Source organism: Mytilus edulis, chromosome 8, assembly GCF_963676685.1.
Source record: "Mytilus edulis chromosome 8, xbMytEdul2.2, whole genome shotgun sequence".
In the NCBI taxonomy this organism is placed as follows: Eukaryota; Metazoa; Mollusca; class Bivalvia; order Mytilida; family Mytilidae; genus Mytilus; species Mytilus edulis.
The window spans coordinates 88,128,592-88,141,953 of NC_092351.1; the positions used below are offsets into that span (position 1 = coordinate 88,128,592).

The 13,362-nt window shown below is 34.4% G+C and overlaps 1 protein-coding gene across 1 annotated transcript; it reads left to right on the forward strand.

Moving 5' to 3' along the window:
* The first annotated feature begins 1,609 nt into the window (after positions 1-1,609).
* On the forward strand, positions 1,610-13,344 carry LOC139484501 (mucin-4-like). The gene is made up of 6 exons (XM_071268233.1): positions 1,610-2,137; positions 7,212-7,328; positions 8,185-8,343; positions 8,981-10,093; positions 11,570-13,247; positions 13,304-13,344. Exons 1-6 carry the CDS (start codon positions 1,766-1,768, stop codon positions 13,342-13,344), a joined length of 3,480 nt encoding a protein of 1,159 aa, XP_071124334.1. The 5' UTR covers positions 1,610-1,765.
* The last annotated feature ends 18 nt before the right edge of the window (positions 13,345-13,362 follow it).

The following is a 13,362-nucleotide window of genomic DNA, read 5'->3' on the forward strand; positions in this document are numbered from 1 at the left end:
CCCTTCAAACTTACACCAGTGGGGACTGATAGAAGAACCAAGCTGAAAGTTATGTGGTGAACGAGGTACTATATGGCACATATACTTTCAGGCTGCAAGGTTGCTCTGACACAGGGAAGGTATCGATGGCGGCACGACAAGGTCCTAAAACATCTAGCAGAGATCCTTGATATCGAGAGAAGAAAGAAGAGACCATGAAAAACAGAGGCAAAGCAGATCAGATTCGTTAGAGAGGGAGATACAGGACATGCAACAAAATCGCAACAGCACTTCATCTTGGACAAGGGCAGTGATTGGAACATGAGAGCTGACATTGGAAAGAAGCTTGTGTTTCCAGAATGCGTACAGACAACCCTACGCCCAGACATTGTAGTTTGGTCACAGTCGTCAAAGATGATAGTTGCAATAGAACTGACAGTTCCTTGGGAAGAGAGATGTGAAGAGGCATACCAGCGGAAGAAGGAAAAACACACAGTGCTGATGACATCATGTAGAGAGAGAGGTTGGAAAGCGTGACTGTTCCCAGTAGAAGTAGGATGCAGAGGTTTTCCTGCACAGTCGGTATGGAGGATGCTACAGGCAATGGGAATAGTTGGAAAGGCAAGGAAGACAGCAGTAAGACATGTACAGCTAGGGGAAGCAGCAGAACGTTCATCTTGCTGGTCATGGCATCGCCGAGATGATCTGAGCTGGAAGCCGAGTGCTGATGAGTAGAGGTTTGGCCACCTCTACTGACCCGCCAACCGGAGGATGTAATGGTACAGGGTCGAAACATCTGGTGAAGGTTGGAACCATCTGAAGACATCAAAGCACCGGCAAAGAGCGACAGGGATTCAGAGATGAAGGAAGATGAGCAGTCAAGAGAATATGACAGCAGAAAAGCAGAATAACACCATCTGTAAGTAATAATCATTTCTTCATCTATCAATAAAAAGAAGAAAAAAATCACTATATCACTGGTTTTTCCTTTATATTAAATAATAAAAATAAAATTGGCATTGCAGTTGTGGTAATATATATTCATTCAGTAATTAAACTTTTTTGTTATTTCCATATAAACCAACTCATTTGTGAAAAATACAAACCACATTTACATATAAATGACAAGAAAAAAACATGTATAATCTTATTAAACAAACGGCTAATGAAAATAGTTAATATTTTTTTTCTCTTGTCGCTTCTTGTCGCTAAATTCGTTCTTATAAGTTCTTGTCGCAAATTAGTGAGACCCTTTTAAATCATGAAATTCGTGCCAACTTAAGATTGAGGATAATCTTATTTTAAAGTTCGTATTTAATGCATACATATATATAGGGCAAGGCCTATAAAACAAGGACATATACTTATGTTAGTTATACGTCCTTGCTATTTATAAAATGAAAAAAAAAACGATAAAATTTCGTTTGGTAATTATCGAGATATTTGCAAATTACTGTCAGTTTGTCATTTGAACCACAGGCATTCGTCTCAGACTTTTTCCCCCCGTATATACCTTTATCTAACACAATATAAAGGTATAGGGTTTTTTTCTGATACGAGTGCCTGATCGTGCCTGTGATTTTGTAAAACCAGCCACTACAACTCACTTCTTATTTCCAACGGAAGTGACGCACAGTGGACAAATGCGGATGTAAACAAACAAAAACCGTCTACATTGTAGAATAATATAACTTTATAAGTATCCTAAATGTGACAACAATCAACTGACATTACATTTAGAATATCCATTGGCGTTTGCTGATTTGTTATATTCTCATATAAAGCAATGGGAAAAGGTTGTGCAGTTGCAGGGTGCAGTAATTCCATCAAAACTGGACATTCCGTACACCTGTTTCCTAAAGATGAACAACAACGTCTTTTGTGGATACGCTTTGTAAAACTGACCCATGTTGATTTTTCGGAGCCATCTCAAAACTCTGCTATATGTAGTGCTCACTTCACAGACGACTGCTACGAAGTTGACAGAATCAAATTTAAGGAGCTATTTGGGATGTCCACCAGCAAGAGACTTTTGCCAAATTCAGTGCCAAGTATTTACCCCAAAAGACCTCCAGAAGTGATCAACATGATCAATGAAGCTAAAATGAAGAAGAAACTAAAGACATCTATAACTCCACAGAAAAGAGAAAAGGTCAAGGTAAGATTAAAGCATGTAATAAAGAACTTTTTGTGGGGTCATTTTGGGGCCTTTTATTGCAGACTATGCAGTATGGGCTTTGCTCATTGTTGAAGGCGTACTGAGACCTATAGATGTTAATTTATGTGTCATTTTGGTCTCTTGTGGAGAGTTGTCTCATTTGCAATCATACTACAATGACATCTTCTTTTTTTAATTTTTTTTCACATATATATCGGGCCATAAAAAAGAAAAGGTTTGTTTGCCCAAACGCTACCTACCCAGAAAAAAGCTGCCTACTCAAATTCTTTTATTGTCCTGATTTGAAGAATTTTTTTTTAATCAGATAGGCATGAAGACTAATAAACATCGGATACTTCAATTTCTCTTTTTTGAAAAAAGAAAGAAAATGCCTACCTACCTACCCACTGTCTCAACCTATGGGTAAGGTTTGGGCAAACCAAAATATTTTTAATTGTGGCCTCATATATATATTTGTTATGTCCCATCTGCTACAGGGGCCTAGGGAGCATTAAGTTTTACCCTTCAGGCCTTGTACATTTGTTTGTCTGTAAGTAGATCCCAAACTTGGTATCTGTTCTCTAGTTAGTTTGCTTCAACTAAATGTTATGAAAGCTGAACAAAATGCTTATTACCACAAAACACAGATCAAAATTTAATTTTGGTGGTATCACTATAATCATTCTAGAGTTATGCCCCTTATAATACAAATGATAAACTTTACTTTGCTCCTACCAACATTTGACCAAATCTTATTAAACTTTTACACAATGCTTATTTTCACAAAACACAATTGAAGTTTGAATTTTAGTGTTGATACTTTAACAGTTCAAGTGTAATTAATGACCCTTAACAAATGGAATAAATTGCTTTGCTGAGTGCAGCTGCTCAATCCTGATAAGTTGGGGCAAAAATGGACACATTATTTACGCTTGATACAGGTCTGAATTTAGATTGTAATTAAATTTTTTACACAATATCACCTCAAGACCAGTGGCAGATTCAGAAATTTCGATAAGTGGGGGCCCACTGACTGAACTAAGAGGGGGCCTGCTCCAGTCACGCTTCAGTTATTCCCTATAAGCAACCAATTTTCCCCCTAAATATGCCTCTGAAGACAATCATCATTTCTTAATATATGTTTTACAAGCAGTGTAAGGGAGGTAATCAAATGTTGTTCTTTAAATTGATTTGAATTGATTTTGATTACCTCCCTTACACTTCTTTCAATTTGTCTCAATTGTTCTTGAACCAGAAATCCTTTATTTTCTTTTTTTTTCTAACCATCCCTTTGTAGTATGGAAACTTGTGGTATAATTTCAGAGAGATTCATACACTTGCACTCAAGTTATTGTCTGGAAACCACAAAAACGCTTATTTGGGCCTTTTTTTGGCCCCTTATTCTTAAACAGTGGGGACCAAAACCACCAAAATCAATCCCAACCTTCCTTTATTGGTTATAAACCTTGTATTAATTTTTTATTGATTTCTATTTACTTACATGTATATATACTAAAGTTATTAACTGGAAACCATCTGTCTTCGGATGACGCTGACAACCAAACTGATGAAAACGACAACATGATACCAATATACTACCAAAATTTTTTTCAGTGGTATAATTTTTTTTTGTTCCTGTTCTCTTACATATCAACTTTAGTTTGCCTAAACCAAATGTTATGAAACTAATACACAATACTTATTACCACAAAACTCAAGAACAAATATATGTGTAGCATCAACTATTGGACAAGAAGGCTTGATATATATCAAAATCTACTAGAAGTACAGACAAAGTGATGCATCTAGGCTCTAGCATGGCAGGAACTATATATAGTAAAGTAATATATAAAGTCTATAGGTTTCAGAAAATTGAAAACTTACCTGGCTTTTGATGTGCATTGTTTTATGCAGAATATAGCAAAATAAAGAAACACATGAGTTAATTCATTTGATACAGTCCTGGCTCAGTTACAGTTTAAATCACTAATTTTGGCAAATGATTATTTAATGCTTTATTGTCCATCTATTGTACATTTAAATCAAAACAAACATAACTTTATTGCAAAAAGTGAAACAATCACAACATGTATTGTATGAGGGGAGCTTCTCAAATTTCTTTTCCAACTTAGGAACGAACAAGAAGGTGTCCACAGTACACGGATGCCCCACTCACACTATCATTTTCTATGTTTACTGGACTGTGAAATTGGAATAAATTCTCTAATTTGGCATTAAAATTAGAATGATCTTATCAAATGGAACATGTATACTAAGTTTCAAGTTGATTGGACTTCAACTTCATCAAAAACTACCTTGACCAAAAACTTTAAACTGAAGTGTAACAGACGGAGGAACAAACAGACGGACGGAGGGACAGACAAAAGAATGTACAGATGAATGGACGCACAGACCAGAAAACATAATGCCCCTCTACTATTGTAGGTGGGGCATAAAAAAAATGAACAGCAAACTCTATTTTTTACATGTAGTATTCTGAAACTGAAAATGCATTTCAATTTTATTTATCTAGGTCCAATAGTACTCTCATAGATTGTATATTTCTTTTATTAAAAGGGGAATTAAAACTGTAACAGGAGGGTCGGGTGGCTTTGCGTCACCGTTCCCTCTTGTCGATAAATGGTTCGTTCCGCTGTGACTGAGCTCTGGCAAATGAGACCAAATACAGTTGTTCAGATACTTTATTGAAATACACATCGTCATGATCGTTCACATGTGAACAGTAACACCAAAACATAAATTTATTGAAGTGAAGAAGACTTCATTGGTCGGATTAATGATAAATGTTGTGAAATATTGTAAAGCGGATTAATGATAAATCCAAATGGTCAATATAAGACCCAGTACAAAATATTTCTTTAACAAGTCTATACTTTTCACAGGTCCATTTAGGAAGGTATAATTCCTCCATGAGAATGGCAAAATCTTCTTTAAAATATGCAGTAAGTTGGATGAAACGTCTTCCAAATCATTACCATATAATTTATCTTAATATACACTTTGTCATATTCCTTTCTTTGACAGTAAAATTGTTCATTTTGCGTCATTCCTTGTTTAGCAAAGGGAGATTATTCCAAAGCTGCGCAACTCCGTTACATTCCTCCCTTCTTAAAACTGGAAATACAGCGAAGCTTTATTTCTAGTTAAACTTTCGAAACAATCTCACACTGTCTATCATCACATCGCTTTATACACATTTATCAGCGTCTGTAGCGTGATTTACTTCTTACACTTGTATGTAGGAGACGTTTGATCCCCATGACAAGTAAGCTGTGCATACGTAAATGTTTAGCAAGTACACTTGCTGAAAGTAGAAAGCAAACATAAGAAAACTATTCTTTGAGGTCAATTCAAACATAACATATACATAATGTTCATACTGCTAAATTGTTGTACAGTGTTTGAAAATATTCACAAAGCTAATCTAGGTACCGGTACTATTTTTCCCAAGTCCTATTAACGGTATAACCAATTAACTCTGTAAACACTTCACCAAATGAAAAACATATTATCAACATATACACCAGAAAATAGACACATCAATGTGTCCTACACAGATATACAATCCATTAGTCACCATGACTTATGAATGTAAATCTCACCAGTAGCAGCTATACTAGATACCCCTACTCACATTTTCGGAAGTATTAGTCTTACCTAACCACTCCGGTCCTAAAAAAATCTCAACCCTTGTGAGAAAAACAAATCCAGTGCAAAGTTAAATGTCGTCACTATATGCTATATATATGTACTTAAAAATAATTACATGTATTGAGAATGTAAAAGTAAAACTATCCATGCGGTTCCTTAATCTACAAGTGTCTACAAAATGTAATGTATGCTGCTGCAATCATTGAACTCTCAAATAAAATTCTCCTCTGTCTCTAATACTAACATTTGTATACTGCATATTACGCAGTTCTATATATTTATTATATCTTCTACAACATTTTCTACAAATGTATCTATTCATTTCCTTTTTTTTTCTTTTTTTTTAAACATAAATTTTTCCATTTGTTAATAGTGTAATATGTGAACATCAAGTTTTATACATAAAATCAACAACATATATATACAACATGTACAATGGTATCATAAAATTCATATACTGAGTTTAGTAAAAATAAAGTATCATATCTTGATCTCATTACCAAGTTTCAACTCAAGTCAGATAACACAGTTTTGGCCACCAAAAATGTAACAGGAGGGTCGGGTGGCTATGCATCACAAGTGTATGGCAAAATCCAGTTAAGTTATAAAAGAGCATACAAATTTAACAAGAGTCTTATTTATGAAAGATCTAGATCACTCACAGACCTTAGATAAAATGTAGGTTGCATTTCTGTAAACATAGACAATGCAAATTCCCCTTGCATCTTATACTGTGACACTTTTTACTAGTATGAAGTTTTTCAATGGAAAGTTTATATTGACTGTTTTTTTATTCAAAAATCAAAAAATTGTGCTGTGTAGCATATTTTCAACATTTATATGCCCAGAACTTGTTAGAGTTTAAACTTATATGACTTATACTATGTATTGACCAAGTCTGCATACACACCTATAGAAAATTTGTTAGTCGTTGAACATTTAATTCTGTGGTTAGCTAGTTCCCAAGAAATCTATGAAAATTGGTATCCCACGAATAAAAATGAATCCACAGTTACTTAGTAGTATGTTTTGATATTGGCAACTGTCCCAAGTTATGTCTCTATAAGATGAAACAGAGATCATAACACAGAACCAGTATGTCAACAAACAAATTATCTATGAATATTATATATCTCCCAAAAAGAGGCATGGTTTGAGAAACAGTTGTATTGACAAAGTACAACCTTTATACCGATAAAAACCTTATAAGCCTTAACACCTGGCATTTATTATTGACCAATTTTGATAGAACTGCAGACAGATAGACCAATGGCTTGATGAACTGATGTACCGTTGATACTTGACTGTCATTAATTTTTCTGTTGAACTATTTTCCTAAAAAAAGAAAACATAAATCTTACCACTAAATATGCTTTTAAAATTTATGTTTGTTTTATTTTAGGAGATGCCTAAAAAAAGGATGAAAGCCCATAGCACAATAGTTAAGGAAAATAAAGAAAGAATGAGAAAAATGGCACAAAAAAAAAGACGAGAGAAAGAAGAACAGGAAACATTAAAAGTTAGTGTAGACAGTAAAGTTAGTGTAGACAGTCAGATAAACTTTTTACTCAGGTAGATTAATCAATGAGTGATAGATTTCAGTTAGAAGAAATTTAAAGGTCTGAGTGAATAAACTATACAGAGAACAATACCTGTTGTATTTGTTAGATGGGACAATAGAACTGCCAAAAGTTTAAATGGACAGGTAACTTGCAGGTGAATCTATGGAAAGGTTCAATAGGGTGCGCAATAAGTTGCCTTAAAGACATGTGACTCACTGACACAAAGTTTAATTTCCGACACGTTTATTTTTACATTCCAAAAAGGTCATACTAACAATTTATAACATATTTATACAGCTTTTTCATAAAAGCATGCAAAGTAAACTTTTGATCAACTTTCTTGCTGTGTTTGTTTGGATGTGTGTTTAAAAAACAGGTAGGTTACTGTTTCAGTCTGTTTACTTTATAAAGGAATTCGATTGGACAATAAACGTTATACTTGATTTTAATTGGACAATAAACATTAACTTCATTTCTATGTTTCACATGTAGATTGTATGTCAATTTTAATTGTCCAATCAAATCCCAGTATATATGTAATAAACAGACTGAAACTCTGCAAACATCCAAGCAAACATAGCAAGCAAGTCGTTTGTTTTGCATGCTTTTATAGAAAAGCTGTAAAATGGTTGTTAATTTGAACCAGAGCAGTGAATTTCTAATTCCTGTATTCATGGAAAAATATGGCAAACCAGTTTGTCTGACACATGGCAACATACAGACTGGGAGAGTACATATATAACAGTTAAAAAAGAAAAAAAGATTTAATGGCGGTGTATATATAAATGTCATTTATTTTCCTATTTGTTGCAGATTACAAACTCCTCCACAAGACCAGAGAGTGGTGCTCCAATGAAAAGGAGAAAAGAAACCGAGAAATATAACGTGACCACTTCAGAAGTTCCTCCTGAAAAGAAGATGAAATTGGAACAAAAATTAGACAGTGGAAACAAGCAGGAAAAAGTGGTAAATGTAATTGTCTGTTAACTTTTCATGAACTTTGCATAAATGTCGTAGTTTTTGGTTTTCCATGCAGTTTATACTGTGAAATCATTAATTTTCGTGGATGTCAATTTCTTGGATTGAAAAATAATTGTATTTTAATGAACATTGATTTCTTGGTTTTGCCAAAGTCTGAATATTCTTATTTCTTTGAACATTTGAAGTTTTGTTTATCCATGAAAATTGATATCCAAGAATATTATTAGTAACATAGTTTGGTATATATATGTAGTTACCTAATCTACATACCCGTAGCCAGGGGGTTCCCTTGAAAACAAATAAGCACTGTTAAAGTCAACGTTCAGATCGAACTGGAGATTATAATCAATATGACATAAATGGGGACAGTAAATTCGATATGGGGTGAGAGGAAACAAAGCTCTCGCTCCATATGGAATTTACTGTTTCCATTTATATCATATTAAGTCAATATTACACACTGTTTAACAAATTTATCTTACTGACTATCTTAACATGTGGCAGTTAGACTACTGTATACAATGTTTAAGATTATTGTCAAATTGTTCTGAATACCAACCATTGAAATATTTGCCACTGGACATAAAGCAAACAGCATTTAATTAATCTTTTTTTCATGTTTCAACAGAAAAAACTGGAAAGTGCTGATGGAATCTCAACACAGCCTGCTGTCAACATAACTGTTACAAGACGTATATTACGTTCTGATATTGGTACTGACGTCAGTATGGAAAAGGGTAACAGATTATTAGCCTCCAGCACCAAACGTTCTGACAAGACCCAGAATATGAGAAGTTTATTACCCTTGAATATCACGGATAAAAAGACACAGAATGCTAGAAGTTTATTACCTTTGAATATCACGGATAAAAAGACTCAGAATGCTAGAAGTTTATTACCTTTGAATATAACGGATGAAAAGACTCAGAATGCTGGAACATGTAGAAGTTTATTACCTTTTAATATCACGGATGAAAAGACACAGAATGCAAGAAGTTTGTTACCTTTGAATGTTACCACAGATAAAAAGACTCAAAATCTAAAAAGTTTGCTAACCTTTCAAATCAGTACAGATAAATCGACCCAGAATTCTAGAAGTTTATTACCTTTTAAAATCACTGATAAAAAGTCACAAAATGAAAGAAGTTTATTACCCCCTAATACAGATGCTGGTAACAAGAACGAAGATGTGAACTGTTTATTGCCTTTGAATGTGGATCATTCTAACATGAAACAGAATTCTAAATCTTTAACACCACAGAAGGCTGGTCCTGAAACAGAGAATCAAGGTGCTAGAAGTTTATTATCTTTGAATGCTGGCCAGGTTATGGGGAGTCAAAATGCTAGAAGTTTATTATCTTTGAAAACCAGTCCAGTTTCCAAAAGTAAAAATGCTAGAAATTTATTACCTCTGAATATTCATGATATTAGTACTGTTTGTGATACAAAGAATTCTAGAAGTTTACTACATAATGTAAAATTACCTTTGAATACTGGCACTATTATCAAGACACAGAATCAGAACATTTTCCAGAGTAGTTTCTCAGAAAATAAATCACAAAGGGAGCACTCTAAAAATAGAATCAAGGAATGGCAACAGAAAGGTTCTAAAGAGGGACCTTCTCAGACTGTTCAGAGTGTTTTGGATACAGAGAATGTACAAGAGAACATATTTTCTGTCTGCATTAACAGGACAAAAGGAAGTCCAGATGTTAAAATCATACAGCCAGGAATTGGACAGGTAAGATAGCAAAAAATAATCTAATGAAAAAAGGATTCAAATCCGGCTTTTAGAAATAAATTCAAAATCAATCATATGTATATATATATGTATCATATGAGCTGCGTTGGATCCAAATTGACCAAATGTATTAAAAATATCAATACATCTGCTTTCTTTTTTGGAAATGGAAAAATCTATATGTGAAATCTGATATTGTTAAAAATTTAATTTGAAATAACCCTAAACAAACGACAGAAATTCATCTTTTATTTCATATTTCATGTAAAATCAATCAAAGTTTTAAACATTTTCATTTATACAGTCACATGCTCAAGGTCTATTTTTGTCCAACACAGGTCACAAATAACACTTTTCCTAAATCTAATCAAAGCTTCAGATTGTGGATTAATTGAAAGATGCATTGTACAATTTGTTAAAACCCAAGATAATTCTGTATTATACCATGTATACTGTATGCCAGCACTGGAATTTTTATAGCGTAAGTAGGGCATGTGTTTCATGGACACATAATCTTGTTGTATATTGAAATTTAACTGCTATACTGTAAATTTATAGATTATTGTGATGTTTTTATTATATTATTGCCAATAAGGCAACTGAGTGAGTATCACAATATTAAGAGCTTGCAATCTGATACATCTTTTTGTATGCAAGCTTAAGTTTTCATGAAAATGCTATAATATCTCAAATGTCAACTCATGAAGAATTCATAAAAATGCTCACAATAATTTGTGAATTTACAGTAAACAAATTCAAATTCAAATATATTTTATTGCTAATCAAAGCGCCCACAAGGAGCAGAACAATCAACTTTTACATTAATTACATACAAATGATTACAAGTGATTCAATATGATTAAGACACAATGTTATAAAAAAAAAAACCCAAACCAAACCAAACCAAAAAATATTTATTAAGACAAGTAGAAGAATACAACAAGCAGAGTGTTTGATAATTTAACAAGGTTGAAAAAGGGGGGTCACTGGGCATTACTATATCTTTATATCATTTAAGGAAACTTTCCTATATGAAGATACATTTTCCAATAATTCTCCTAGTTTCTGGAGTATGAAAATATCTTCAGAGGACATTAGCCAAATAAATTGTGATTTAATATCTAAACCACAGAAATTTTTAAACTGTTGTTTTATTTCATTTAAAAAATTGAAACGAATATTTGAAAGTTTGTGGCACTGAAGAAGAAAATGAATTTCATCCTCAACCTCATTACCACACAATTTACAGATACGTTCTGACACTGTCAGATTTTTGTACCTTCCTCTCTCAATCTCTAAATCGTGAGCACTGATACAGAATTTTGTTAAATAATGTCTATATATATCTAAAATTTTCCTGCAAAAGGTAATTTTCTAAGCAAAATCTGCTTTTAAAAAGTCTATAAGTTCTGAGCTTGTTATTTTATAAATGTAACTTGCATTGATAGTTTTTTTTTATACATGAAATACTTTCAGGAAGTGAATAAAAAGAACAGACTTGAAAACCTACTGAAACAGAGTAAGCTGTGTACACATTGTCTCCAGACTGAAGCAAAGAAGGAAAATCTACAGTCGATGTGTACTACTCCGACATCTGTCACAAAACCATCTAAGGAGAGGAAGGAAAATCTACAGTCGATGTGTACTACTCCGACATCTGTCACAAAACCATCTAAGGAGAGGAAGGAAAATCTACAGTCGATGTGTACTACTCCGACATCTGTCACAAAACCATCTAAGGAGAGGAAGGAAAATCTACAGTCGATGTGTACTACTGAGACATCTGTCACAAAACCATCTAAGGAGAGGAAGGAAAATCTACAGTCGATGTGTACTACTCCGACATCTGTCACAAAACCATCTAAGGAGAGGAAGGAAAATCTACAGTCGATGTGTACTACTCCGACATCTGTCACAAAACCATCTAAGGAGAGGAAGGAAAATCTACAGTCGATGTGTACTACTCCGACATCTGTCACAAAACCATCTAAGGAGAGGAAGGAAAATCTACAGTCGATGTGTACTACTGAGACATCTGTCACAAAACCATCTAAGGAGAGGAAGGAAAATCTACAGTCGATGTGTACTACTCCGACATCTGTAACAAAACCATCTAAGGAGAGGAAGGAAAATCTACAGTCGATGTGTACTACTGAGACATCTGTCACAAAACCATCTAAGGAGAGGAAGGAAAATCTACAGTCGATGTGTACTACTGAGACATCTGTTACAAAACCATCCAAGGAGAGGAAGGAAAATCTACAGTCGATGTGTACTACTCCGACATCTGTCACAAAACCATCTAAGGAGAGGAAGGAAAATCTACAGTCGATGTGTACTACTCCGACATCTGTCACAAAACCATCTAAGGAGAGGAAGGAAAATCTACAGTCGATGTGTACTACTCCGACATCTGTCACAAAACCATCTAAGGAGAGGAAGGAAAATCTACAGTCGATGTGTACTACTCCGACATCTGTCACAAAACCATCTAAGGAGAGGAAGGAAAATCTACAGTCGATGTGTACTACTCCGACATCTGTCACAAAACCATCTAAGGAGAGGAAGGAAAATCTACAGTCGATGTGTACTACTGAGACATCTGTCACAAAACCATCTAAGGAGAGGAAGGAAAATCTACAGTCGATGTGTACTACTCCGACATCTGTCACAAAACCATCTAAGGAGAGGAAGGAAAATCTACAGTCGATGTGTACTACTGAGACATCTGTCACAAAACCATCTAAGGAGAGGAAGGAAAATCTACAGTCGATGTGTACTACTCCGACATCTGTCACAAAACCATCTAAGGAGAGGAAGGAAAATCTACAGTCGATGTGTACTACTGAGACATCTGTAACAAAACCATCTAAGGAGAGGAAGGAAAATCTACAGTCGATGTGTACTACTGAGACATCTGTCACAAAACCATCTAAGGAGAGGAAGGAAAATCTACAGTCGATGTGTACTACTCCGACATCTGTCACAAAACCATCTAAGGAGAGGAAGGAAAATCTACAGTCGATGTGTACTACTCCGACATCTGTCACAAAACCATCTAAGGAGAGGAAGGAAAATCTACAGTCGATGTGTACTACTGAGACATCTGTCACAAAACCATCTAAGGAGAGGAAGGAAAATCTACAGTCGATGTGTACTACTCCGACATCTGTCACAAAACCATCTAAGGAGAGGAAGGAAAATCTACAGTCGATGTGTACTACTCCGACATCTGTCACAAAACCATCTAAGGAGAGGAAGGAAAATCT

Coding starts and splice junctions, on each gene's coding strand:
- LOC139484501 (XM_071268233.1), top strand. CDS start 1,766: ATGGGAAAAGGTTGTGCAGTTGCAGGGTGCAGTAATTCCATCAAAACT. Junction 2,138..7,211: donor AGAAAAGAGAAAAGGTCAAG/GTAAGATTAAAG, acceptor GTTTTATTTTAG/GAGATGCCTAAAAAAAGGAT. Junction 10,094..11,569: donor TACAGCCAGGAATTGGACAG/GTAAGATAGCAA, acceptor AAATACTTTCAG/GAAGTGAATAAAAAGAACAG.